This window comes from Pan paniscus, chromosome 1 (genome assembly GCF_029289425.2).
Source record: "Pan paniscus chromosome 1, NHGRI_mPanPan1-v2.0_pri, whole genome shotgun sequence".
NCBI lineage: Eukaryota > Metazoa > Chordata > Mammalia > Primates > Hominidae > Pan > Pan paniscus.
The window spans coordinates 164711400-164739399 of record NC_073249.2 but is presented as its reverse complement, the minus strand read 5'-3'; the positions used below and the strand labels follow the sequence as shown (position 1 = coordinate 164739399).

The window sequence follows — 28000 nt, the reverse complement described above, 5'->3', positions numbered from 1 at the left end:
TTCATTAAAGCCTTATTGTATACAGAAGATTAGAATGAAGCTACACAGAGGAGGTTCCATTGAATCTCACTCCAAATGGAGTTTGGGGAAAAGAAGGAAAAGGCATCTCAGACAGGGAAAATAGCATACACAAAGGCACAAAGAGGTAACAGGTGTTTGTGTGATTTAAGAAAAGTTTGGACTGATCGATAGGTAAGGTAGTGGATAGAACTGGATTTCTGTCCCTCTTGAGAGATGTATGTGAGCATCTTCTTATTTATTTATTTATTTATTTATTTATTTTTGAGACGGAGTCTCACTCTGTTGCCCAGGTTGGAGTGCAATGGCGCGATCTCGGCTCACTGTAATCTTCGCCTCCCGGGTTCAAGTGAGTCTCCTGCCTCAGCCTCTCGAGTAGCTGGGACTACAGGTGCCCGCCACCACATCCGGCTAATTTTTGTATTTTTAGTAGACACGGGGTTTCAAAACATCTTGGTCAGGCTGGTCTCAAACTCCTGATCTCAGGTGATCCACCCACCTCGGCCTCCCAAAGTGCCTGGATTACAGGTGTGAGCCACCGCGCCCAGCCGCATCTTCATAATTTTTAAGTTCACACTCAAATTAAAGACAGAACTACCAAATTTAGAAGCTACATCATTAAATATCAAAAAAAAAAAAACCTATCGTCTCCACTTACCTGGTATATGAATGTGAGTTGTCATATTTTGGAAACCTGGGACAAAGTATCAAATACTTTGCCCTAATCTTCTTACACAGAATTTTAATTTCAGAGGGTAGGAGTTTAATTCAATTTTTAAAAACAGTAAATATATCTTATCATCACCTTGTGCTTAAAATTATGGGTGAGATAGAAGAGTTTGCCCTATTTGGCTAATTAGAAGAAGGCTGGTAGCTGACTGTGAAAAGGAAATGTCTTCCCATCATGATGAGTTAAAGACTGACCCTGGTGGGCAAAAACAAGATTCCATTGCCAAACATTTTTATATCCAGACCCATTTAAAAAATCAGGATCTTGTAGGAACACAGATTTCCTTCTGAGCAGTTACAAAATAGGGAGATCAATGCCTTCTTTTGAGCGCTAAGGAGAATAAGCTCTTGACTTAATTCATAGAAAGTGAGTTCATTAAGAGAGAAATAACTTCTAGCTTTGGGGCCACCAAGTGTCTTTTTTAAAAATGACTTTCCCCCAAACCAGGAAGAAATTTCCTTACTCCGCAGAGGAAAAAATACTTGCGAGATCTTTTCCTCAGCCAACTAAGGGAACACAGTCAGGCAAAGTGTACTTTTATAAACGTCTTGGGGCCGGGCGTGGTGGCTCATATCTGTAATCGCAGCACTGGGAGTTCGAGGCGGGCAGATCACGTGAGGGCAGGAATTCAAGACCAGCCTGGCCAAAGAGCCTGGTGAAACCCTGTCTCTACTAAAAATACAAAAATTAGCCGGGCATGGTGGTGGGCTCCTGTAACCCCAGCTACTCAGGAGGCTGAGGCAACAGAATCACTTGAACCTGGGAGGCGGAGGTTGCAGTGAGCTGAAATTGCACCACTGCACTACAGCCTGGGCGACAGAGGGAGACTCCTCAAAAATTACAATACAATGCAATAAAGGTCTTGGCAAACACATCTTTCTGAAATTTTTTAAAGGCAAAAGTTATAATATACTGTACTTCCTCAGTTCTGATTAGTTATCTATTATAGTACCATTTACTTAAATCATATCCTTTAAGGAAAAGTATAAAAACACTCCTTTAAATGTATATAGCCACTATGAAGTATACTGAGATCTACAACTTACTTTGAAATGAATTTTTTAAAAAAAGATGAGTGATGAATAGATAAATGACTATGTGATAAAGGAAATATAGCAAAATACTCATTGTGAAATCTAGGTGCTATTTATATGGATGTCTATTGTATAATTCTTTCAGCTTTTCTATATATTTGAAGGTTTTCATATTTTAGGAATTAAAATATTAAACAACTTTCATCATAGAGTTAAGAAAATGGACCAAATTATAATTTATGAACTGATAACAGTGATCTTAGGCTTAGCTTAAAATTTTGATGCGGAATAATTTGGTAGAAAAAAATATTCATTATTTGCAATGTTTTCGTCTACATAAGAAAGGCCCTTCACTATGTATACAGTTTTTGTTGAACAGCCACTAGCCTTAAAAGACTACACAGTATTAACCTCACATATTCATTTAAATGAATAAAGGGACAGGTAATGGAGATCTAGCAGATTGGACTAACTTATTACTGATTCTAGGAAAATCTTTGAGAAAAAAATGTTATATATCCCTAAAACAAGTCTTTTTCCCTTCAGATTCGCTGCTTTTTTCCCAATTGAGGGTTCTATTTTGGCAGGTTTCTGCTAATCAAGGTCTTATTATACTTGTTTTAGCAAAATACATAATACATTTTGGGTAATAAGGTTGACTGTAACCCCAAATGAAACATAGTGCCCATTAGCTGACTATATATACATAAACACTATGTGGCAACCTAGGAAAATGGTTTTGATTTTATGTGGAGCAAGAACAGCTGAAATGATTCTATGGTCTCCACCTTGGTGATTGAAACCATATACAAAAGCACATATAATGGAGAAAGCAATGGAGGAAATGTCTAAATGGGATTGGGTTGAGGTAGTAAGAGAATAGTGTGGGTGATTTTTGTTTTCTTTCCTGGCCTCCTCACGATTTTCTGTTAGATGATTATGGTGACATCAGTAATTGGCACACTAATGGATAAGTATGCGTTTAGGGTGTCAAGTCAGTGTCTGCACACAGGTGACCCCTGGGTCTTTCTTTCAGGGTAGTCAGCAGAGTGCACACAGCAGCTGTCATCCCTCCTTCGCTCCTGTCATCACTGGCCTGCAAAACCTGGTTGGCACAAAAAGAGTTTCAGATCCTTCCCAGAAAAATTCAGGTATTACACGGACACACCCAGAGCAAAACTATCCTGTTACCCAAATTAAAAAAAAAAAAAAATGTGTTTTTTAAAAACCAGTCTTCTTTAATATAAATGTTTTCTAATTTTTTGAGCTTGGCCGCATAAGCTGAGCTTTCTGAAAGGCGTGTTCTGAAGGTAGGAAAGCCACAGAGATTCCTTCAGTGGTGGCCAGCCATGGTGGCTCACGCCTGTAATCCCAGCACTTTGGGACGGCTGTGGCGGGCGGATCACCTGAGGTCAGGAGATGGAGACCATTCCTGGCTAACCCCGTGAAACCCCGTCTCTACTAAAATACAAAAAAAATTAGCCGGGCGTGGTGGCATACGCCTGTAGTCCCAGCTACTCAGGAGGCTGAGGCAGGAGAATTGCTTGAAACTGGCGGGGGTGGTGGAGGTTGCAGTGAGCCGAGATCGTGCCACTGCACTCCAGCCTGGGTGACAGAGCAAGACTCCGTCTCCAGAAAAAAAAAAAGAAAGAAATTCCTTCAGTGGCACAACACAAAGCACCTGAAAAACAGAAAAGCAGAAAGCTGGAGTGCATGGTAAAATAAAATTATTTACAAAGAGAAAATTAATAAATTACAGGTCACTGGAGAAAGGTCAGAAGTGTGTATACCTTCTATGGGAAAATTGGGCCAGTTAAAAGAAAAAAAAAGTGTGTATATCCTTGGGGGCAGGGTGGGACAAGGGGTCCTTTTAAGTCTTTTGTTGAATGGAGGGTTATCTTTGATTAAGGTAGAAAAAAATGTACAATGAAACACAAATGACCCAGCCGGGCCCGGTGGCTCATGCCTGTAATCTTAGCACTTTGGGAGGCCGAGGCAGGCGGATCACCTGAGGTCAGGAGTTTGAGAGCAGCCTGGCCAACATGGAGAAACCTCGCCTGTACTAAAAATACAAAAATTAGCCGGGCATGGTGGCGCATGCCTATAATCCCAGCTACTTGGGAGGCTGAGGCAGGAGAATCGCTTGAACCCAAGAGGCAGAGATGGCAGTGAGCTAAGATCGGACCACTGCACTCCAGCCTGGGCGACAGAGTGAAACTCCATCTAAAAAAAAAAAAAAAAAAACCACACACACACAAAAATGAGTCATCCTCCAAGCATTTACTCACCATGTTCCAGGCAGCTGCTGCTATATAGCCCATCCACTTTTGTCAGACCAAATGGTTATGGCCACATTGATCTCAAACAGACAGCACTTCTTTAAAATAGAGGACACAGCAGGCCGGGCACGGTGGCTCACGCCTGTAATCCCAACACTTTGGGAGGCCGAGGCAGGTGGATCACTTGAGGTCGAGAGTTTGAGACCAGCCTGGCCAACATGGTGAAACCCCCGTCTCTACTAAAATACAAAAATTAGCCAGGCGTGGTGGCAGGCGCCTGTAATCCCAGCTATTTGGAGGCACAGGCAGAAGAATTGCTTGAATCTGGGAGGCAGAGGTTGCAGTGAGCTGAGATGGTGCCACTGCACTCCAGCCTGGGTGACAAAGTGAGACTCTGTGTCAAAAAAAAAAAAAGAGGACATGGCTCCTGGTGACTTGGCTACCAGCTTGGATGCTGAGGAAGGGTACAATACCTGCTTGCTTTAGTGTCTTCTCTTGAAAGACCTAGAAAATGAAACCATTTTTCATGGGGCAATATTATATCCTAAATATATTATTTTTTAATATTAAAAAGTTAATTGTGTTGCTTATTTATAGGCACAGATATGGAACCAAGGACTGTTGAGATAAACAGGGTAAGTCAGTCATTTTGCTATATGTATTTTTCTGGTTTGTGTTGGATTTGCACTAAATGTATGTTTTCCCCAATACAGTTTATTGGATTGTGAGTGTGCTCTTTCAAGTTACTGAGATAAAAATATGGTCTAAATAACATCAATAAATAGACTTAGAAAAGTACCGTAGAGCACAGAGATGACCTCTATGAATTTTTTGGCAAATCTCATCCACTATATTCTGTGCTATGTGTAAGTTTTATTTTTATTTATTTATTTTTTCAATCTTAGTCTTTTAACCTGTACATGTAAAGTTTTATAAAACAAAAATGGTATCATGTGGCACATACTAAATAAGTATTTTTTGAGAGCATATAGTATGATTTTTATCGATTTCATAGTACTCCATCTTATGAATGTGCTATAAGTTTCTTTTTTTTTTTTTTTTTTTTTTTGAGACAGAGTCTCACTCTGTCACCCAGGCTGGAGTGCACTGGCGCGATCTCGGCTCACTGCAAGCTCCACCTCCTGGGTTCATGCCATTCTCCTGCCTCAGCCTCCCGAGTACCTGGGACTACAGGCGCCTGCCACCACGCCCAGCTAATTTTTTGTATTTTTAGTAGAGACGGGTTTTCACCGTGTTAGCCAGGATGGTCTCGATCTCCTGACCTCGTGATCCACCTGCCTTGGCCTCCCAAAGTGCTGGGATTACAGGCGTGAGGCACCGTGCCCAGCCAAATGTGCTATAAGTTTCTTAACCAGTTTCCTATTATTGAACAATTAGCATATTTCTCAATTTTTGCTTTTATAGTAAAACATCTTTATATTTTTGCCCAAATCATGAGTAACTTCCTCAGGATTAATTCCTAGAAATGAAACTTGGGGGTCAAAAGCCAAGCTTGTTATTAGAGGCTTTTATACATGTTGCTAAATTCCCCTTTTGAGAAGATTATATAAGATGTATTTCATTCATAAATTTGTCGAACCCTGATTTTCAGACTCCTGTGTGATGATATCTAATGAAAGTAGACTCTTTTTTTCTTTTTCTTTTTCTTTTTGAGATGGAGTCACTGTGTCGCCCAGGCTGGAATGCAGTGGTGCAATCTCAACTCACTGCAACCTCCACCCCCTGGGTTCAAGTAATTCTCGTGCCTCAGCCTCCCAAGTAGCTGAGACTACAGGCACGCACCACCACGCCCGGCTAATTTTTGTATTTTTTGTAGAGACACAGTTTCTCCATGTTGGCCTGGCTGGTCTCGAACTCCTGCCCTCAATCGATCCGACCACCTCAGCCTTCGGAAGTGCTAGGATTACAGGCATGAGCCACCAGGCCCGGCCAAAAGTAGACTTTTATTTTGCTCACTTTGACCTAAATGAGGGGTTCAAGAAGAAATAATGACCCTGTTGTAATCATGGTAATCCACTGCAGTAAAGTGATATCCAGCATAACTTACTTCTCTAGATTTAATGATACCTCTGTTTGAAGGCATTCTACCATTTATTAGCTGCATTAGTTTGCTAGATCTGCAGTTATAAAACACCACAGACTGGGTGGCTTGAACAGTGGGAATTTACTTTCTCACAGTTCTGAAGGCTAGATCCAAGATGAAGGTGTCTGCAGGTTTGACTTTTCCTGAGGCCCCCCTCCTTGGCTTGCAGATGTCCGCTTTCTTGCTGTAGCCACACGTGGCCTTTTTTGTGTGTCACTCATCATCCCTGGTGTCTCTCCTATGTCCTAATCTTTTCTTATAAGGACACCAGTCACATTGGACTAGGGCACACCCTGGCCTCATTTTAAAGGCCCTATCTCCAAATACAGTCACATTCTGAGGCCCTGGTACTTGGAGCTTCAACATGTGAATCTTAGGGGGACCCAATTCAGCCTGTACATTAGCTGTACAGCTGGGTGCGGTGGCTCATACCTGTAATCCCAGCATTGTGGGAGGCCGAGGTGGGAGGATCACTGAGCCCAGGAGTTTGAGACCAGCCTGGGCAACATGGGGAAACTCTGTCTCTACAAATAATTTCTTTTAAAATTAGACAGGCATGGTGGTGTATGCCTGTGGTTCCAGCTCCCAGCTATTTGGGAGGCTGAAGTGGGAGGATCGCTTGAGCTCAGGAGGTTGAGGCTGCAGTGAGCCGTGATCATACCACTGCACTCCAGCCTGGGTGACAGAGTAAAACCCTGTCTCAAAAAAAAAAAAAAAAAAAAAAACGCCATTAGCTCTATAATAGTTAGCAAGTCAACCTCAATTTTCTCATCTGTAGAATGGGGGTGATAACACTAACTTACCTCAAAGGTAAATATTATTGTGTGGATTACATGAGGTCATGAATGTAATGTCTTTAGCATAGCACCTAGTGCATCAGGAATGCCCAGGAAGTGGCTTCTGTTATTAGCTACAGCTTTGACTAAATCTGCCTTATTTGTTCCTGGTATTTTTCCACCAGAGTAGCAACTCAAATGTTCCTATGATGGGGAAGTGAAATGTACCAACAGTATACATAATTATAGATAAATTAAGGAAACATCATGATGGATTTAAACAAAGCCAAAACATTATTGCATAAATTTCTCCTCTAAGATTTCAAAAATAATATTCTTTTATATTTCCTTAGTCATTTCAGCCACTTGTTTTTACAGGCTTTTGTAATAAAGCCTGCTCCTACCTACCCTATTCTACCACACGTGATCCAAGCAGAAATTTCTTTCTTTTTTTTTCCTGAGACAGAGTCTCACTCTGTTACCCAGGCTGGAGTGCAGTGGTGCAATCTCGGCTCACTGAAACCTCCACCTCCCAGGTTCAAGTCATTCTCCTCCCTCAGCCTCCCAGGTAATTGGGATTACAGGTGCGTGCCACCACATCCAGCTAATTTTTTGTATTTTCAGTAGAGACAGGGTTTCACCATGCTGGCCTGGCTGGTCTCAAACTCCTGACCTCGAGTGTTCCACCCACCTCATCCTCCCAAAATGCTGGGATTACAGGAGTGAGCCACCACACCCAGCCTCTAAACTTCTGCTATGCTGGTTTGGGTCTGTCTCACACATAAGCAGCCTGAGAGTTCTGTGGGTTCACAAACAGAATTGAAGATTCGTTTTCTTCAGCTTCCTCTTCTCTGCTTTTCTTCTCTTTCCCTCTTTCTTGATTCTTCTGCCCAGAAGGATGGAATTTCTATCTGAATGTTAGCATTCACCATACCTTTCCAGCTCCTTGACTGGGAATCACCTTCAGGGTACAGCTGCCAGGAAAAAAAATAAAACTGGGAACTTCCCCCGCTGCTGCCATTTCTCCAAGTTTTGACTCTCCACCATACTTTATTTGGTTTCTTTTTGTTTCAGAGGCCACAGGTAGTTGTTTTTTACATTTTGACTAGACATCTTGATTGTAACCAGCAGGAGAGATACGCTGTCACGTGCCTGTGCTGCCATGCCAGAACTGGAACTTGTCATTTGTTCTTTTAGTGATTTTAAAAATATTAACCCTATGATACTAATGTGGGGAAAAAACTGGACTAGAGCCAAGTCTCTTCACCAGAGTCCGTCTTGGGGAACATTTTCAGCCACATTTTATGTCTGTCTTCAAACTGTTGTCACTACAGTGGGTGTCCTCTCAGATCCTTTGTTTTAACGCAGTCTTTTAAAGCCAAATGTGTTTGTTCACACCCAGAAGAGCATAGTATGTGTGGCAGTTTAATCATAAACACCATATGAGAACATACTTGCCAAGTCTGCATCGGAATTGGCCACTAAACTAAGGAGCTGCATAGGGTGTTGTGTGTGTGTGTGTGTGTGTTTAATTTACTCCTGCTATTGCCTTTTATTGAGCCTTTTCTGTAGGCCATGACTGTGCCATACTATCTCATTTAATGCTCAGACCAACACTGTCAGGTATGTAGTATTCTTCTCATTTTATACATAGAGATGGAGGCTTTCAGAGGTAGTCAGCCTAAATAACAAACAGAGAGGCTCTCTAAAGGAAAATGATGTTTATTCAGGAATGGGAATATGCGGGCCATAGTAGACTATGTGCATATTCAGGGAGGTAAGGAAAATAAAAGGTTTTAGAGGACAAAATGAGAAATATATAATTATTTTGAGATAATTATCCTTGGCTACAAAGATTAATAACAGGGGTGACACACAGCCCAAGGCTGGACAGGCATCTGCTGGACAGATGCACTTGTAGAAGTATTTTTTTGTGAAAGGTTGTGATGTCCTTCCTGCAGGGTTGTGGTTTTTGCAGTCTTTTGTGATAATTTTTGTTATCAGGCATACAAGCCTGAGAACTCTTTCTTCATAGCCTTTCGGGGCACTATTGGTAAGGAATTTTTTTTTTTTTTTGACACAAATGACTCCATTTTGATTCTGACAACTTTCACAAGGTTAAGTAACTTCCCCCAAGACCCCACAGCTAATTAAGAGCTAGAGCTGGGGCCGGGCAGGGTGGCTCACGCCTGTAATCCCAGCACTCTGAGAGGCCAAGGCGGGTGGATCACCTGAGGTCAGGAGTTCGAGACCTGCCTGGCCAACATGGTGAAGCCCTGTCTCTACTAAAAATACAAAAAATTAGCCAAGTGTGGTGGCACGCACTTGTAATCCTAGCTACTCAAGAGGCTGAGGCAGGAAAATTGCTTGAACCCGGGAGGCGGAAGTTGCAGTGACCTGAGATCATGCCATTGCACTCCAGCCTGGATAACAAGAGCGAAACTGAAAAAAAAAGAGCTAGAGCTGTCTACTCCAAAGGTTCCACATTTAACTCCTGTGTTATCCTGGCCTCCTACCTCATGGAGGGATTTTGTTCCAACAGCTATCTGGGGATAGTCAGTTTGTGGCTCTTTATTAAATATAAAAGCATTATGTTTTCTTCCTTTTTTAGGAGCTCAGTGATGCCCTTGGAATCAGTATTGCTGGAGGAAGAGGAAGTCCCTTAGGAGATATCCCTGTATTTATTGCCATGATTCAGGCTAGCGGAGTGGCCGCACGGACACAGAAGCTTAAAGTAAACGAGAGAACTGGTTGAAGGACTAACAACATGTGTTGGGGTGGGAGAGAAAGTTGCAGCCCTGGGCACCTTGTTTAAAGTTGGAATTCCAGTAGCCATCAGAGACCCAGGCTGAGGGCAAGATGCATTAGATAAACTTTGTACCTTTAGAAATTCATTAGATCCCCAGGCACATAAAAATATTATTATTTGTATCAAAGCTTCTCCATAAAAGAAGAAATTGCAGCCCCTTTGCAAACCCTCCTTTACCCTTTTAAGCACTTCATTCCACCCAAAATCAGCTCTCAACTGAGAGACATTTGACCTTAGAGTCTTCCTTCAATCAAAAGAATCACCATTTTTATGATTTCTCCCCCTTGTTGCCCCTTAATCTTAACTTCAGTAGAAAAATATAGCAGAAAATATTTGGCTTCCTCATTAGAACTTTATTGAACGGTTAATGTGTACACTTCGCTATTACTGGCAAATGGTTGTATGAAACACCACCATTACCAAAATACAAAAATGGCCTACTGTGCCCTTTAATAATCAAATGTGACCCCCTTCTTGTTGCTCTGATTTGTCTGTATTTGGGGAAAGCCAAAAAAATTCCTCATGCTTCTTGAACATGTATGCACGGTAGTAACGCAGAATCCTCACAATAGCCACAAATGGGAAATAGGACTCGCAAAGAATTTTAAGCATTCTTCTCAAATTTAATTTTTCTTAATGATAGTGATTTTCTGTCATTTTTGTACTTCCAGGTTGGAGATCGGATTGTCAGCATTAACGGGCAACCTTTGGATGGGCTGTCTCACACGGACGTGGTTAATCTGCTGAAGAATGCCTACGGGCGCATTATCCTGCAGGTATTGCGATCAATGGAGCACGCAGCTGTGCAAGGCAGATAAGTGGCGTGCAAAAAAGATTGAGCGTCACTGGCAGTAGACATCGCCACCCAGCAGGGTGCTTGCTGATGTGAATTATGAAGGTTGAAAGCAAGAAATTATTATTTTTATTCAGAAATTCTTTAATGCCACCCATACAGGCAGTGAGCATGATTATATGAAAGCATAACAAGGGGAGAAAAATTACTCTCTGCTTCACATGATAAATCAACACAGCTTTTAGTTTCCAGTGTTCTTTTGTAAATCAGAATTTGTAAGGAATAAGAAATGATTTCTTTTCTTATGCCCAAAGACTGTTACTGAACTGCCCAAGTGCTGTTTCTTCTTTTCCCCTTAAAGGAAGAGGAGAAATACAATGGTCTTTTTCCTTTAGCATAGATTGCCAACACTGTTAAATTCTCACGCATAGCAGTCATCAGCCAAGGCAGACAATCGTTTATCAGCTGTGGTCCCCAGCTGTATTGTTCAGAGGCACAAGGAAATATACCAGGATGTAAAAGCAAAGTGTGCTGTTAATTACCCCTGCTTATATTTTAGCCCTTCAAATGTCTCTGAGATTGACACCATGCAGTGACTGAGGCAGCATACTGGCAGTGAGTTTCATTAATGAGTTTCCCCAGAAATGTATGCTTACCATAGGTCTGCAGAGGTAATATAAAATGGTTTATAGGTGGCCAGGCGCAGTGGCCCACGCCTGTAATCCTAGCACTTTGGGAAGCTGAGGTGGGCGGATCACCTGAGGTCAGGAGTTCGAGACCAGCCTGGACAACATGGTGAAACCCCGTCTCTGCTGAAAGTACAAAAATTAGCCAGGCATGGTGGTGGGTGCCTGTAATCTCAGCTACAGGAGGATGAGGCAGGAGAATCACTTGAACCTGGGAGAAGGAGGTTGCAGTGAGCCAAGATTGCTCCACTGTACTCCAGCCTGGGTGACAGAGTGAGACTGTCTCAAAAATAAAATAAAATAAATTAGTTTATAGGTATAAAGAATAAAGCCCACCATTTACTACCTTAGAGAGAGGGCCAGCCAGCCACTCATCATTCTAGCCTTAAAATAAGAAGTTTGGGCTGAGTGCAGTGGCTCACACCTATAGTCCCAGCACTTTGGGAGGCTGAAGCAGGAGGAACACTTGAGGCCAGCAGTACAAGACCAGCCTAGGCCATAGCAAGACCCCATCTCTACAAAAAAGTTAAAAAGTTAGCCCGGCATGGTGGTGTGTGCCTGTAGTCTTAGCTACTCAAGAGACTGAAGCAGGAGGATGGCTTGAGCCGAAGAGTTGGAGGCTACGGTGAGCCACTATTGTGCCACTGCATTCCTGCCTGGGCAGCAGAGTGAGACCCTGGCTCAAAACAAATAAAAAACATATAGGAAGTTCAAATTGAAAAACCATTACATAGCTGGGCACAGTGGCTCACGCCTATAATCCCAACACTCTGAGAGGCCAAGGCAGGAGAATTGCTTGAGCCCAGGAGTTTTGAGACCAGCCTGGGCAACGTGGTATGATACCCCATCTCTACAAAAAAAAAAAAAATAAAAATTTAATTTTAATAATAAAAAATAAAAATTAGAAAAAAAGAAAAACTGCTGGGCGCGGTGGCTCACACCTGTAATCCCAGCACTTTGGGAGGCCGAGGCGGGCGGATCACGAGGTCAAGAGATTGAGACCATCCTGGCTAACATGGTGAAACCCCGTCTCTACTAAAAATACAAAAAATTAGCCGGGCGTGGTGGCAGGCGCCTATAGTCCCAGCTACTGGGGAGGCTGAGGCAGGAGAATGGCGTGAACCTGGGAGGCAGAGCTTGCAGTGAGACGAGATGGCACCACTGCACTCCATCCTGGGTGACAGAGCAAGACTCGGTCTCAAAAGAAAAAAAAGAAAAGCCATTACATTTGGGAGAAGCAATTTGTGGTGTTTTACATCTCTGTGGTGTAAGTCCAAAGTGTCCAGACATTTAAAAAGTAAGTGGCTTTCAGTATGTGTGAGGGGTATAATGAAAATACTGTCAGTTTACTATCACACTAGTCTTTAAGTTAAAATATTAAAAGAAAGAAAAGAAAATTCTGTCATTAATTTCAAGGGAGTTTATGTGATAGGCCAAATATTATTAAATTATTTGGGTGCCTGATTTTCTATTGAACACAAACCAAAACACTGTGCGGACTGGGCATAGAATCTGCTTCCCCTCAACTCCTGGTCCTCACTTTCAGTGGAAACCTACACAGTTACCTGCATTTCTTCCTCCACCCTACAAATCCTTTGCTTTCTGAAATGGGTGGCTGTGCTTGCTCATCCTTCACGTTATGCTGACCCCTAGAGGCAGTACAGTGCAGCTCTTCAGTGCCGAGCCCAGGACCTTGAATTACAAAGACCTTAGGAGGATCCTACTTCAAATGGTAACTGACCACAAAAAAGTCTCTCTCCCTTAGCAAAATCTAGTATTATTGATATTTTCACACATGGATATAATTTGTTCAGCTCTGTCTTCCTCACAAATAAATAAGAAGACACAATTAGCCAGGTGTGGTAGCGCATGCCTGTAATCCCAGCTACTCAGGAGGCTAAGGCAGGAGAATTGCTTGAACTCAGGAGGCAGAGGTTGCAGTGAGCCAAGATCACCCCATTGCACCCCAGCATGGGCTACAAGAGTCAGACTCCGTCTCAAAAAAAAAAAAAAAAGCACATAGAAACTAGCTGCTTGGAGGATGAGGCAGGAAGATCACTTGAGCCCAAGAGTTTGAGGCTGCAGTGAGCTATGATTATAGCACTGCACTCAGCTTGGGCGACAGAGTGAGATCCCAGCTCTAAATAAGTAAATAATAACATTATTTAACTATAATGTCATAATAATAAAAACCAATATAACCAAACATTAGGATGAATGAATTATTATTATTATTTTATTTTTTTGAGATGGAATCTCGCTCTGTTGTCCAGGCTGGAGTGCACTGCAACCTCCGCCTCCCGGGTTCAAGCAAGTCTCCTGCCTCAGCCTCCCAAGTAGCTGGGACTACAAGCAGGCACCACCATACCTGGCTAATTTTGTATTTTCAGTAGAGATGGGATTTCACCATGTTGGCCAGGCTGGTCTCAAACTCCTGACCTCAAGTGATCTGCCTGCCTTGGCCTCCCAAAGTTCTGGGATTACAGGCATGAGCCACCACGCCCAGCTGAATGAATTATTAGTAGAATGGGGATTTGTGGTGTTTTGGTAGAAGGAAAATGTGAGTTAAATCTTTATCTATCTTCCACAATAAGAAGTGATTAGATATCAAAAATTTTAAAATCAAGAAGTAGAAGTAAAACTGTTATTTAAGAATATGGAAGCACAGCCTGGCCAACATAGAGAAACCTTGTCTCTACTAAAAATACAAAAAAGTAGCCGGGTTGGTGGTGCACCTCTGTAATCCTGGCTGCTAAGGAGGCTGAGGCGGGAGAATCGCTTCAACCCCAGGGGCAGAGGTTGTAGTGAGCCAAGATCTCGCCACTGCATTCTGGCCTGGGCAACGTGAATATGGAAGCAAATACTAGGAGAAACAGCTGAAAGTAGTTGCTTTTAGGGAGTAAGAATCTGTAATGTGGGTAAAGGAGCAAGGACTCTTTCATTATATACTATAGAATCATTTTGACTTTTAAAATTATATAAATGGGCCGGGTGCAGTGGCTCACACCTATAATCCCAGCACTTTGGGAGGTCGAGGCTGGCAGATCGCTTGAGCCCAGAAGTTTGAGACCAGCTTGGGCAACATGGTGAGACCCCGTTTCTACAAAAAAATACAAACATTAGTCGTGCATAGTGGCATGCACTTGTAGTCCCAGCTACTGGCGAGGCTGGGGTGGGAGGATTGCTTGAGCCCGGGGGGCAGAGGTTGCAGTGAGCCAAGATCGTGCCACTGCACTCCAGCCTGGATGACAGAGTGAGACCCTGTCTCAAAATTAAAAAAAAAAAAAATTACATAAGTGAATAGGTATGCTTTTTTTTTTAGATAAAAAGTTGTTGGAAAGTATTAGAACTACAGAGGATTGAGTAGATTTTTAAAACACAGGAAACAAGTAGAACTTAAAAATGATGTAACAGTTAAGTGGAAGAGTTTGGCGAGCTAAATTTTCATCTCTTAGAGTGTGGAGTCAGTGGACACCAAGATAGTACATTTCAAAATAGGCATATAAGGATATTATTTAGCTTATTCTTTAGAATTAAAAAGAGAAAAAGTTCAGTGTGCTTCTAGGGAGGGCAAGTGTTGAATTTTTTTTATCATGTACTGTACTATTTCATTTTTTATTATGTACATACAAAAAAGAAATATTTAGAAAAATTAGAATATGGCCAGGTGTGGTGGCTCATACCTGTAATCCCAGCATTTTGGGAGGCCAAGGCAGGTGGATCACCTGAGGTCAGGAGTTTGAGACCAGCCTGGCCAACATGGTGAAATCCCATCTCTACTGAAAATACAAAAATTAGCCAGGTGTGTTGGCACGCGCCTGTAGTCCCAGCTACTTGGGAGGCTGAGGCAGGAGAATAGCTTGAACCCGGAGGGTAGAGGTTGCAGTAGCCGAGATTGCACCGCTGCAGTCCAGCCTAGTCGAGAGTGAGACACCGTCTCGAGAAAAAAGAATAGAAAAGAACCAAGAATATAGCTCTGTTTGAAAAGCAGCTAAACAGATTTGAGTAGAACGGTGCTTCTCAAACTTTAACACGCTCCGGAAACAACTGGAGGGCTCCCCCAGCCTTTCTGATTTTGCAGGAGTGGCGTGGGATTCAAGAATTTGCTTTTTTTTTTTTTAAGACAGAGTTGCGCTCTGAAGCCCAGGCTGGAGTGCAGTGGCACAATCTCGGCTCCACTGAGCCTCCACCTCCTGGGTTCAAGCAATTCTCCTGCATCAGCCTCCCCAGTAGCTGGGACCACAGGCACCCACCACTATGCCCGGCTAATTTTTGTATTTTAGTAGAGACAGGGTTTCACCACGTTGGCCAGGCTGGTCTCGAACTCCTGACCTCAGGTGATCCGCCTGCCTTGGCCTCCCAAAGTGCTGAGATTACAGGTGTGAGCCACCGTGCCCAGCCAATTTTGCATTTCTTCTAACAAGCTCCTAGGTATTGGTGATGCTGCTAATTCAGATCCCATGCCTGAGACCCAGTGGAGTAGAGCGTTATTTAGGGATGAATAAAGGTCTCCCCACGTTATTCTCTTCATCTGAAACACCCTTCTCACCCTACTCTCCTCTTTTTTTTTTTTTTTTTTTTTTAGAGAGAGACAAGGTCTCATTATTGGCCTGCACTCAAGAGACTGTCCCACCTCAGCCTCCCAAAGTGCTGGGATTACAGGCGTGAGCCATCGCACCCAGCCCTCTCTTCTTTTTTTTTTTTTTTCTTTTTACTTTTTGAGACTGAGTTTTGCTCTTGTTGCACAGGCTAGATAGAGCACAATGGCGTGATCTTGGCTTGCTGCAACTTCCATCTCCCAGGTTCAAGCGATTCTCCTGCCTCAGCCTCCCGAGTAGCTGGGATTACAGGCATGTGCCACCACGCCCAGCTAATTTTGTATTTTTAGTAGAGACGGGTTTCACCATGTTGGTCAGCCTGGTCTCAAACTCCTGACCCTAGGTGATCCGCCCGCCTCAGCCTCCCAAAGTGCTGGGATTACTGGTGTGAGCCACCACGCCCGGCCTCTTTTCTTTATAAATTTTGGAAAATCCTTTGTTTAGAAAGTCTCCATCCAAGAATAGGGAGTGCCTGGGTGTTGATGTCCTTCCAGACCATGGTTCTCCAAAGCTGGAGAAATCTGTGTCTGTGCCTCAGGCGCAGGCCTCGCCCAGAGCAGATACCTCCTCAGTGCTGCTCACATGGAGTTGCTGAGCCATTCCAATCAAGCTGAAGGACATGAACTAATAGGGAACAAATCAGCACGGTTATCAATGTAGTCCAGAAAAATTCCAGGAGGGGAGGAAGATGGATGGCTTACCCAGGGTTGGAAATGGAAAAGGTGTGTCATTGAGGGTGCAGAGCAGGCACGTCATGGCCTATGTATCATTAAAGGAATGATCTGCTATTAGGTCTTTACCTTAGTTGCATAATAAAATCACTGATTTTAATACCTGTTCCTGGGCCCCACCCCAGAAGTTCAGGTTTAATTTTTCTGGGATATGGCATGGACATCAGATGATTTTAAAATTTCTCAGGTGATTCTAATATGCAGCCAGGGGTAAGAAAAGTAGTCTACAGGGTTTGCAAATAAAAAGCCAACTAATGCTTAGGCCAGGTGTGGTGGCTCACGCCTGTAATCCCAGCACTTTGGGAGGCCGAGGTCGGGGGATCGCTTCAGGTCAGGAGTTCAAGACCAGCCTGGCCAACGTGGTGAAACCCCCTCTACTAAAAATACAAAAATAAGCCAGGCATGGTAGCACATGCCTGTAATCCCAGCTACTCAGGAGGCTGAGGCAGGAGAATTGCTTGAACTCGGGAGGCAGAGGTTGCAATGAGCTGAGATCGCGCTACTGCACTCCATCCTGGGTGACAGAGCGAGACTCCATCTCAAAAAAAAAAAAAAAAAAGCCAAATTAATGCCATGAAGACAGTGATAAACTGCAGGAAAAGGACAAAGACCTAAGGTTTGAAAGCTGAAATGAAGACCTAGCCCAAGTTAGGTAGGAGAGGTAGGCTGTAGTGTCAGAAAGTCGTGAGTTTGAATCCTTTTACTAAAGTCTCACCTTCTATTCCTCTGAAACAGGGACTGTGGAGCTCCTTTCTTAAAAAGGTTGCTCTGAGGATTAAATGAAGTGTGATGTAAAGTGTCTAATAAATACAGGATGTTGCAAATGATAAATACTAAGAGGTATCTTATTACTTTCATTGTAATAACATAGGCTTGAAGTTAGAGGATACTAAAATTCCTTTATAAAATCCTGGAAGTGGAGTGGTTTTCCAGGTGGCATTTGAGGTGTGTGCCACTAGGTGGCAATGTGGCTGGAAGTCAGTTTGCCCTTTTCGAATTTTACTCCAAGTGCTTCACACTTCAGACCATTAGTTTTTTGTTTTGTTTTTTTTTTTTTTTGAGACAGAGTTTCACTCTTGTTACCCAGACTGGAATGCAATGGTGCAATCTCAGCTCACTGCAACCTCTGCCTCCTGGGTTTAAGCAATTCTCCTGCCTCAGCCTCCTGAGTAGCTGAGCTGGGATTACAGGCTCACACCGCCACGCCCGGCTAATTTTGTGTTTTTTGTAGAGACAGGGTTTCTCCATGTTGGTCAGGCTGGTTTTGAACTCCTGACCTCAAGCGATCCGCCCATCTCAGCCTCCCAAAGTGCTGGGATTACAGGTGTGAGCCACCACGCCCAGCCCGATCATTAAATTTTTAACAGACACATAAAAATCAATATATTCTGGTGTCACTAAAATCAGGCTCACTAGATTCTAGACAAAAACATTAAGCAGCTGTGCTTTCTATTTCAGTAAGTTACACCAAAGGCCAGGCATGGGCTTTTCTTGTGTGTGTCTGTGTGTGTGTGTGTTTTTCTGTAATGTGTCCCCATCTTAAGATGCCAGCTTTCTCAGGGATCACCTTAACTTTACAGCCTTCCTGTTTGTTTTCAACATGTGTGCACCCATAGATTGAGGGTCCAGCTGCATGTAAGTGCTGAGGATTTTTATGTTTTGTGTGTGTGTGTGTGTGTGTGTGTCTGTGTGTGTGTGTGGTGTGTTGTTTTTTTGAGACAGGGTCTCACTCTGTCCCCCAGGCTGGAGTGCAGTGGCACAATCATGGCTCACAGCAGCCTTGATCTGCCAGGCTCAAGCAATCCTCCAACCTCAGCCTCCCAAAGTGCTGGGATTACAGGCATGAGCCACCACACCCAGCCAGTGCTAAATTTCAGATTTGGTACTGAAAGGCTTGGGTCCTAATAAGTCTAAGGGCTAATCTTCTTCTTTTGCAGGAACCTTTAGGAAAGTTCTAAGCAAGGAGCTCAAGCTTTTATGCATTGTAATATCTTTCTTATCTGGAAATTATTTTGACTTCTCAATTCTCCAAAACATAATACCTAAACATGTTTTTAAAGAAACTCAACCTAGGTCCATGCAGTAAAGACCTCTACTTTATTACTCATTTAGAAAGCTTAATAAATACACAATATTTCACTGTAGAACATATAGTTCTAATTAAGTTTAATGTTCCTTTTACCCTAAGTTATTAAATGCAACATGGAGGCAAAGCACAAGAGAGTACATGAAAATAAATATCTTCTTAAAGGAAAACAGTGGGGAAGGTGGCACAAATTAAGGAAATTCACATCAGAGGGAGAACCCTGTTGGAGAAACAGTGAGGGGGAAACCCATTGGCAGAAGGAAACATGGAATAAGTGAGTGCCGTCGGAGGGGGGAACATAGAATGAGGGGGAACAGCAGCCTGAGGGGTAAATGCCTCTGGAGGGGGGAACACAGAGTGAGGGGGCACAGCAGCCTGAGGGGGAAATGCCTCTGGAGCGGGGAACACAGAGTGAGGGGGCACAGCAGTCTGAGGGGGAAATGCCTCTGGAGGGGGGAACACAGAGTGAGGGGGCACAGCAGTCTGAGGGGGAAATGCCTCTGGAGGGGGGAACACAGAGTGAGGGGGCACAGCAGTCTGAGGGGGAAATGCCTCTGGGGGGGGGAACACAGAGTGAGGGGGGACAGAGGCCTGAGGGGGAAATGCCTCCAGAGGGGGGAACACAGAGTGAGGGGGGACAGAGGCCTGAGGGGGAAATGCCTCCGGAGGGGGGAACACAGAGTGAGGGGGGACAGAGGCCTGAGGGGGAAATGCCTCCGGAGGGGGAAACACAGAGTGAGGGGGGACAGAGGCCTGAGGGGGAAATGCCTCTGGAGGGGGGAACACAGAGTGAGGGGGGACAGAGGCCGGAGGGGGAAATACCTCTGGAGGGGGGAACACAGAATGAGGGGGGATAGCAGTTTGTGGGGGGAACACAGATTGAGAGGGAAGCAGGCTTGTCTGTTCTTCCACAGATGCAAACGTCTCTAACTGTTCCTTAGGCGCAGAGGACAAGGCTGCAGCCTCCCCGTCCTCTGGTGGGAGGATTTCTTCCTGCTTTTTCTTCAGGCCAGTGGCCTCCCTCACCTCAGGTGGGGGGATCTCCTCCTTCTCTTCCTTCAGGTCCATAGTCTCCTCCTCAGGTGGGGGGATTTTCTCCACCTCTTCCTTCAGGTTCACAGTCTCCTCTTCCTCGGATGAGGAGATTTTCTCCACCTCTTTCTTCAGGTCTGTGGCCTCCCCCTCTTTGGGTTGGGAGAGTTCGTTCTCTTCCTTCAGACCAGGGGTCTCCTCCACCTCAGGTCGGCAATTACTAAATATTTGATCATAAGTGTTGGGGAGGATGAGGGGAAACCAAGTAGTTCATTAAATGCCTAGTGAGACTTTAAGTAAACACAACCATTTGGCGACTTAGGAAGTTCTGCTAACTTTAATGGTGATGCAATACCCATCACCAGCAATTCCAGATCTAGTTACCTGCCCTTAAACAACCACTCAAGATGTCTACAGCAGTACTGTGCCTAACAAGAAGGAGCATAAGTTTTCTGTTTGTTTGTTTGTTTGTTTGTTTGAGACAGAGTCTCACTCTGTCACCCAGGTTGGAATGCAGTGGCACAATCTCAATTCACTGCAACCTCCGCCTCCTGGGTTCAAGTGATTCTCCTGCCTCAGCCTCCCTAGTAACTGGGATTACAGGTGTGTGCCACCATGCCCAGCTAATTTTTGTATTTTTAGTAGGAAGGGGTTTCACCATGTTGGCCAGGCTCGTCACAAACTCCTGACCTCAGGTGATCCACCCGCCTCAGCCTCCCAAAGTGCTGGGATTACAGGTGTGAGCCACTGCACCCAGCCAAGAAGGAGCATAAGTTTAAAGGACCTGCAAGCATAAATTTAACCCACCTCCCCCATGTTGGAGGGCCAGGGCACCAGCCACATTTCCAGGCCTCTGGGTCTAGCGGGACATGAGAGAAAAGTTTGCTGATCTGAGTAATGCAAAATGCAAGACCACAGCTGCAGATCTTAGGATTGGAGCTGGCCCCACCCAGGTGAAAGGACTCCAAACACTACAGCTCTGAAGCACATTCAAGTTACAGATACTTTAATGCCTATTGTCCGGGTAAGGACCTCAGAGTCCCTGTGCCTTCCCCAGAAGGAATCCCTTTCCTTCCCCTCTCCTCTATCCACTCTGACCTGCATGTATTCATATCTGCCTCCCACACTAGATGACATTGGCTGCAAGCTCTCTGGAGGGCAGGGAACCTTTGCTCCCACTGGGTTTCCTCTGCCCCCATCTCTATTCTCAGAACCTTTCGCAGAAGTTTACAGCCAGGAGTGTAAGATTTACTTTTAAAAAAGAGCAAACTGGCCGGGCACGGTGGCTCACACCTGTAATCCCAGCAGTTTGAGAGGCCGAGGCAGGCGGATCACCTGAGGTTAGGAGTTTAAGACCAGCCTGGCCAAGATGGTGAAACCCCGTCTCTACCAAAAATACAAAAAATAGCCGGGCGTGGTGGCGGGCGCCTGTAGTCCCAGCTACTTGGGTGGCTGAGGCAGAGAATTGCCTGAATCCGGGAGGCAGAGATTGCAGTGAGCCGAGATTGCGCCACGGCACTCCAGCCTGGGCGACACAGCGAGACTCCATCTCAAAAAAAAAAAAAAAAAAAAAAAGAGCAAACTTCTCATTAGACTCTTTGCCTTCCCCAAAGCACACAAACATCTCCCAGCCTTACCTCCGTGTTGTTCAGTCAGTCCCTGATGGTGATGGTGGAAGAGCTCTTCAGTGGCGGGGCTGAGCCAGCTCACAGACCATATCTCAGAGTTGAACTTACATGAACTCAAAGCTGAACACACCCTTTGGAGATCAGATTATCCCCTTTCACAAGTCAAAGCCCCAGGAAGGTTTAACTCTGCTGCCTATCAAGTTACTTGCCAATCACCTCTTAAGACAGAAGGGCTTGATGGGGATTTCTTAGAGCTGTAAAGTCTAAAGTCATTCTTTTTTTTTTTTCTTTTTTTTTGAGACAGGGTCTCACTCTGTTGCCCAGGCTGGAATCCAGTGGCACGATCATGGCGTGCTGTAGCCTCACTCTCCCGGGCTCGGGTGATCATCCCACCTCAGCCTCCCAAATAGCTGGGGCTACAGTCATGAACCACCACGCCCAGCTAATTTTTGTATTTTTTGTAGAGTCAGGGTCTCACCATGTTGCTCAGGGTGGTCTCGAACTCCTGGGCTCATGTGATCCGCCTGCCTGGGCCTCCCAAAGTGTTAGGATTACAGGCATGAGCCACCTTGCCCAGCCTAAAGTCATTCTTAAGGTGACATATTTGTGCTCTCCTTGTCTTCCTGCAAAAGACCAAGCTGTCAGTGAAAGTCCATCACGTTTCTCATTCAGCCCCTTGGATTCCACTTCTACAAAATAGGCAGAAGCCTGGACACCCCCCAAGTGTCCTGGGTGGGTCTCTAAGGTTCAGTATTATCGGTTTTTTTCGTTTCGGGGTGGAGGAGTGAACAAAATGATTTCAGGTTTTAGAGGGATGTGAGTTTTTCCATAAGACGATGCTACAGAAGTGTTTTTATACTTTGCAGCTAGACTTTTTAAAAATTGATTTTTGGCCGAGCGTGGTGGCTCACGCCAGTAATCCCAGCACTTTGGGAGGCCCAGGCAGGTGGATTACTTGAGGTCAGGAGTTTGAGACCGGCCTGGCCAACATGGTGAAACCCCGTCTCTACTAAAAATACAAAAATTAGCTGTGTGTGGTGGCAGGTGCCTATAATCCTAGCTACTGGGGAGGCTGAGGCACGAGAATCACTTGAACCTGGGAGGCAGAGGTTGCAGTGAGCCGAGGTCATGTCACTGCACTCCAGCCTGGGCAACAGAGCGAGACACCACCTCAAAAAAAAAAAATTGATTTTTACCCAAATAAAACTATGACTTTGGTTTTACCATTTGTATGGTGGATTTCATGGACTCTGGAAAGGATAATCTCTTTCTAAAAGGCAATGAGCTGGTCTCGGTGGTTCACGCCTGTATTCCCAGCTACTGAGAAGGCTGAAGTGGGAGGATCACTTGAGTCCAGGAGTTCAAGGCTGCAGTGAGCTCTGATCGCACCACTGCACTCCACCCTGGGTGAGAGAGCAAGACCTCGTCTCTAAAAATAAAATAAAAGCTAGACAGCTTTCTTCCTAGAAAGCTAGGAAGGTTTCTAGGAAGTGGGGGTGAGGTGGTGGGTGTGTTATGCCTCCCACCCCTCAGGCTGTCTCCTTGCAGTACCCTGGAGAGTGAAGTACCCCGGAGAGTGAAGTACCTCCTGGTGCCAAGCACATGCCATCATGATGGTCTGCTCTATTTGCATCTTCTTGTCCCACTGTCCCTCTGCCCCTCCCCTTCCCATGCTCCAAATATGGCCTATAAACTCTGTTGCCTCACACAAGGTGATTTGCCTCACACCACAGTTAGGAGTACAAGATTCTAGATTTGGATTTAAATCCTGGCTTTACCCCTTACTACCTGTGTGACTTAACCTCCCTGCTTCAGGTTCCTCATCTGTAATATGGAAATAATAGCAGGGACTCAGAAGGATGCTTAAAGACATACGTAATGCAGCACCACCACGGCTGAATGTAAAATGAGCATAGCCGGGCGCGTTGGCTCATGCCTGTAATCCCAGCACTTTGGGAGGCCGAGATGGCCAGATCACTTGAGGCCAGGAGTTCAAGACCAGCCTGGGCAACATGGTAAAACCCCATCTGTACTAAAAATACAAAAATTAGCCAGGCATGGTGGCATGCACCCGTAATCCCAGCTACTCGGGAGGCTGAGGCACAAGAATTGCTTGAACCTGGGAGGTGGAGGTTACAGTGAGGTAAGATTGTGCCACTGCACTCCAGCCTGGGCAACAGAGTGAGACTCTGTCTCAAAAATAAACAAATACGGTGACTCACGCCCGTATTTTGGGAGGCCAGCACTTTGGGAGGCCAAGGCAGGTTGATCACCTGAGGTCGAGTTTGAGAACAGACTGGCCAACATGGTGAAACCCCATCTCTACTAAAAATACAAAAAATTATCTGGGCGTGGTGATACACACCTGTAATACCAGCTACTTGGGAGGCGGAGGCAAGAGAATTGCTTGACCATGGGAGGCAGAGGTTGCAGTGAGCCGAGATTGTGCCATTGCACTGCAGCCTGGGCAACAGAGCAAGCCTCTGTCTCAAAAATAAATAATTAAATAAACAAATAAATAAAAATAAGCATAAAGTAAGTGCTCATTTTATATTCAGCCATGGTGATGCTGTATTATGTTGAATAAATGAGCGAGTAAAGGAAGGAGCAGGCTGCCGTCACATCTTGGCATTTGACGATACCTTAAAAAAAAACACTATTTTAGTGACTTTCTTCCTCAGCCCCATATGGACAGTCTGTTTCATGGTCAGCTGACAACAGTACCCGTGTAACTTCCCACAAAGCATAGGACTCCCCTCCACTACATCCTGAATTGATTAATTTCAAGCCTCTATCTGAATGCTTGCTCCACTGAGGTGCTCATGTCCTAGCAAACTGTGCCATTCCATTCCATAACTGCCTTGTTACTTTTTTTTTTCTCCTTTAAGAACCCAACACCTATCTCCTTGTAACCTCCATCAGTCTCACCCTGCTCTGTGGAAACTCAGAAAATTAAGTCCCAAAAAGCAACCACAGAAAATTGAGTCCCATAATCCCTATTCCTTATGACAGTTTTAGATTCGCTCATTCACTCCCCAATTATTAAGCAATTGTTTTGTGCTAGACACATTAGCATTGTGCTGAGGAGAAGCAGTCCTGATCCTCATGGATCCTGTGATTGGGTGGGAAATACAGTCAACATGCACATAGATGCTAATCACCATAATTTGTGAGAAATACTTGGAGAGTGCTATGGAGAGGAAAACAGGAGAAATTAAACACGGATGGTCAAAGCAGGCTTGTAGAAGGGAAGTGACATTTAAGCTGATGCCAGGCACGCTGGTTTGGGGGATGGGGGGAATTCCCCGCCTGCAGAGGGAACTGTGGAATGTGGGGTGGAGTCGAGAGAGAGACAGGATTAGAGGAGTAGGCTATGGAGGGAACTTTATATGCATAATTAGAGTCTGAATTTTATTCCAAGTCCAAAGGGAAAACACTACAAGGTTTTAAGCAGGGGAGTGCCGATACCCGTTTTATATTTGAAAAGGTAACTGGCTAACGTGTGGGAATGAGGTGAGACAAAGGTGAATGGGGATTCCAGCTAACAGGCACTTGATGATGAACTGAATTAGGATGGTCACCTGTAGATGGAAAGTAAACAGTTTTGAGAAGGATTTTGGAGGTAGAATCCAGGGGACTTGATGGATTACATACAGCAAGCAGGAGTGGAGGGATCAGATATTCAGAGAGTGATCAGCTATATGGCTGGCATCCTAGCATCCTTTCCAGTTAGACAGGCACCAGCCAGCACACCAGTATTTTCACTGTTTCACCCAGTATATTTCTAACTTGGCATCTGGAGGTGCAATTTACTAAAATGAGGAAAACTAGAAGAAAAGTGAATTGAAGGAGATGAATTGTTAGATCAAAAGTTTGAATATTGTGTTAATTTTGATACATCTTTGAGATATTAAAATGCAGATGTCAAGTTGGCAATTGGATACCACAGACTAAGCTGGGAATTTTTTTTTTTTTTTGAGACAGAGTCTCCCTCTGTCACCCAGGCTGAAGTGCCATGGCTTGATCTCGGCTCACTGCAACCTCTGCCTCCTGGGTTCAGGCGATTCTCCTGCCTCAGCCTCCCGAGTAGCTGGGATTACAGATGCCCACCACCACGCCCAGCTAATTTTTGTATATTTAGTAGAGACCAGATTTCACCATGTTGGCCAGGCTGGTCTTGAACTCTTTACCTCAGGTGATCCAGCCCACTCTGCCTCCCAAAGTGCTGGGATTACAGGCGTGAGCCACCACGCTGGCCTAAGCTGGGATTGTGAGCACGTTGGAATGTAAAGCTGTGGGAATGTACATGCTGTCACTTGAGCCTGAGTGTGCAAGTGGATAATGGGCCCAGGACTGCACCATGAGAGATGAATGGAAGAAGAGCAAAGAGATGGAGAAACAGGCCCCTGCAGAAGGAAAGCCAGAAGAGTGTGGGTCATGGAAGTTTGGGTGGGAGATGGGGATGGAAGCTGGAGTGGGGTAGGTTTATAAAGATGGTGGACTTCAAGAGTAGGGAGGATAAAAGAGTTCATGGACAAGTTAACCTTCCAGTACACTTGCTGTGGAAGAGAGCAGAAAGCTGGTGCTAAGAGGAGAGACTTTTCGGGGCAGGGAGAAATCTATCATTTCCTCCTTTAATCTTTCGTCCTAAATATTTCCCAATTCATTCCGTCATTCTTCATGCAGTGGTATTTCCAGAAGATTCTATAACTTGGACATAGCAGTGTTTTCCCCAGAATAGGATGCTTCACCCAAAATGTGTTCTCATTCTTCATACAGTGGTATTTCCAGAAGATTCTGTAACTTGGACATAGCAGTGTTTTCCCCAGAATAGGATGCTTCACCCAAAATGTGTTCTGGGGCAGGCCTATTTTCTTTCTTTTTCTGCTCTACTTAACAGATGAAGCTTAATTTAGCATTTTAGGCAGCTGTGCCCTCTGTTGGCCTTTTCTGAAATTGCAATCAAGTCGAGCTTTGCATTGCTGGCAGACAAAGTTCCCTCTGTATTTGTGCAGTGAGAATTATAACCTAGAGGCAGAGGTAACCAAGGAGCTCTTGAGAAAGTATCTCTGGTAACTAGTTGAGGTGGAAGACAACTCCAGGATAAGGAGGCAAAACAGACTTTTATGATTCCCATTTAATAGATGAGGAAGCTGAAACTCACATACGGCATTGATAAGAGGCTGAAACTGAACTCTGGAACTCCATCCTGAGTCCTGTTGTGGACTCCCAGAGCTATACTATATTTCTTCTATATGCTCTAGAATGTTATTTGCAAAAATATATATATATATTATTAGCAGAATACAAAGTGCCATTATTCTACTATACCTTTGTTTTTGTTTGTTTGTGGGTTTCTTATTTTTATCTTATTTTTGAGACAGTTTTACTCTGGAGTGCAGTGATACGATCTCTGCTCATTGCAACCTCTGCCTCCCAAGTAGCTGGGACTCCAGGCCTGTGCCACCACACCGGCTAATTTCTTTTGTACTTTTAGTAGAGACAGAGTTTTGCCATGTTACCCAGGCTGGTCTTGAACTCCTGAGCTCAAGTGATCCACCCACCTCGGCTTCCAAAAGTGCTAGGATTACAGGTGCGAGCCACCGTGCACAGCCTATTCTACTATACCTTTGTTTAGGACTATCTAAGAGGCAAATCTCAGGGAGTCAGAGATATTCATCCATTCTTTCATTCACCAGTTATTTACTGAGCACCTGCTATGTGCTAGGCACTCTTCTGTGTGATGGGGAATACAGGAGTGAACAAAGCAGACAAACTTCCTGCCCTTACATTCTAATATGAAGTGATAGACAATAAATAAGATAAACAAGGTAAGATGTATGCAGTTCATTAGATAGTGATGGTGGTAAGAAGGAAACAGGCCAGGTAGGGTGGCTCACGCCTGTAATCCTCCTTACTTTTGGAGCCAAGGTGGGAGGATTACTTGAGCCCAGGAGTTTAAGACCAGCCTGAGCAACACAGTGAGACACTGTCGCTACAAAAAATAAAAAGTTAGCTGGGCATGGTGGTGCATGCCGGTAGTCCCAGCTACTTGGAGGGTGAGGTGAGGGGATCTCTTGAGCCCAGGAGATCAAGGCTGCAGTGAGCTGAGATCATACCACTGCACTCCAGCCTGGGTGACAGAGCAAGTCCCTGTCTCAAAAAATAAAGAAAAGGCCAGGTGCAGTGGCTCATGCCTGTAACTCAGCACTTTGGGAGGCCAAGGCGGGCAGATCACTTGAGGTCAGGAGTTTGAGACCAGCCTGGACAACATGGTGAAACCCTGTCTCTACTAAAAATACAAAAAAATTAGCCAGGCATGGTGGCATGCGCCTGTAATCCTAGCTACTTGGGACACTAAGGCACGAGAATTGCTTGAACCCAGGAGGCAGAGGCTGCAGTGAGCCGAAATCGTGCCACTGCACTCCAGCCTGGGCGACAGAGTGAGACTCTGTCTCAAAAATAAATAAACAAATAAATAAATGAAAGAAATAAATATTTAGAAGGAACCAGGAAGCGGGGAAGGGGAACATGAAACATGGGGCTGGGATGTTGGTGTGGAAAGGTTATTTAGAGTGGCCAGGGAAGGTGGCTCAAAGGCCTCAGAGTAGTGAAGAAGCCAACCACACAGATGCCAAATACAGAACGTGCCAGGCAGAAGGCACAGCGGTTAAAGTGCTGAGGTGGGGATGCGTC

General features: G+C 44.6%; 1 protein-coding gene across 6 annotated transcripts in view; it reads left to right on the top strand.

Moving 5' to 3' along the window:
• Positions 1-28000, top strand: part of PATJ (PATJ crumbs cell polarity complex component) — a 422746-nt gene that overhangs the window by 377706 nt on the left and 17040 nt on the right. For all 6 annotated transcript variants that reach the window (XM_057298703.2, XM_034966355.3, XM_034966351.3 and 3 more), the window contains 4 exons: positions 2819-2933; positions 4659-4696; positions 9553-9675; positions 10422-10526. In XM_057298703.2, the coding sequence (XP_057154686.2) occupies positions 2819-2933; positions 4659-4696; positions 9553-9675; positions 10422-10526 (381 nt within the window). The remainder of the gene's footprint in view (positions 1-2818; positions 2934-4658; positions 4697-9552; positions 9676-10421; positions 10527-28000) is intronic.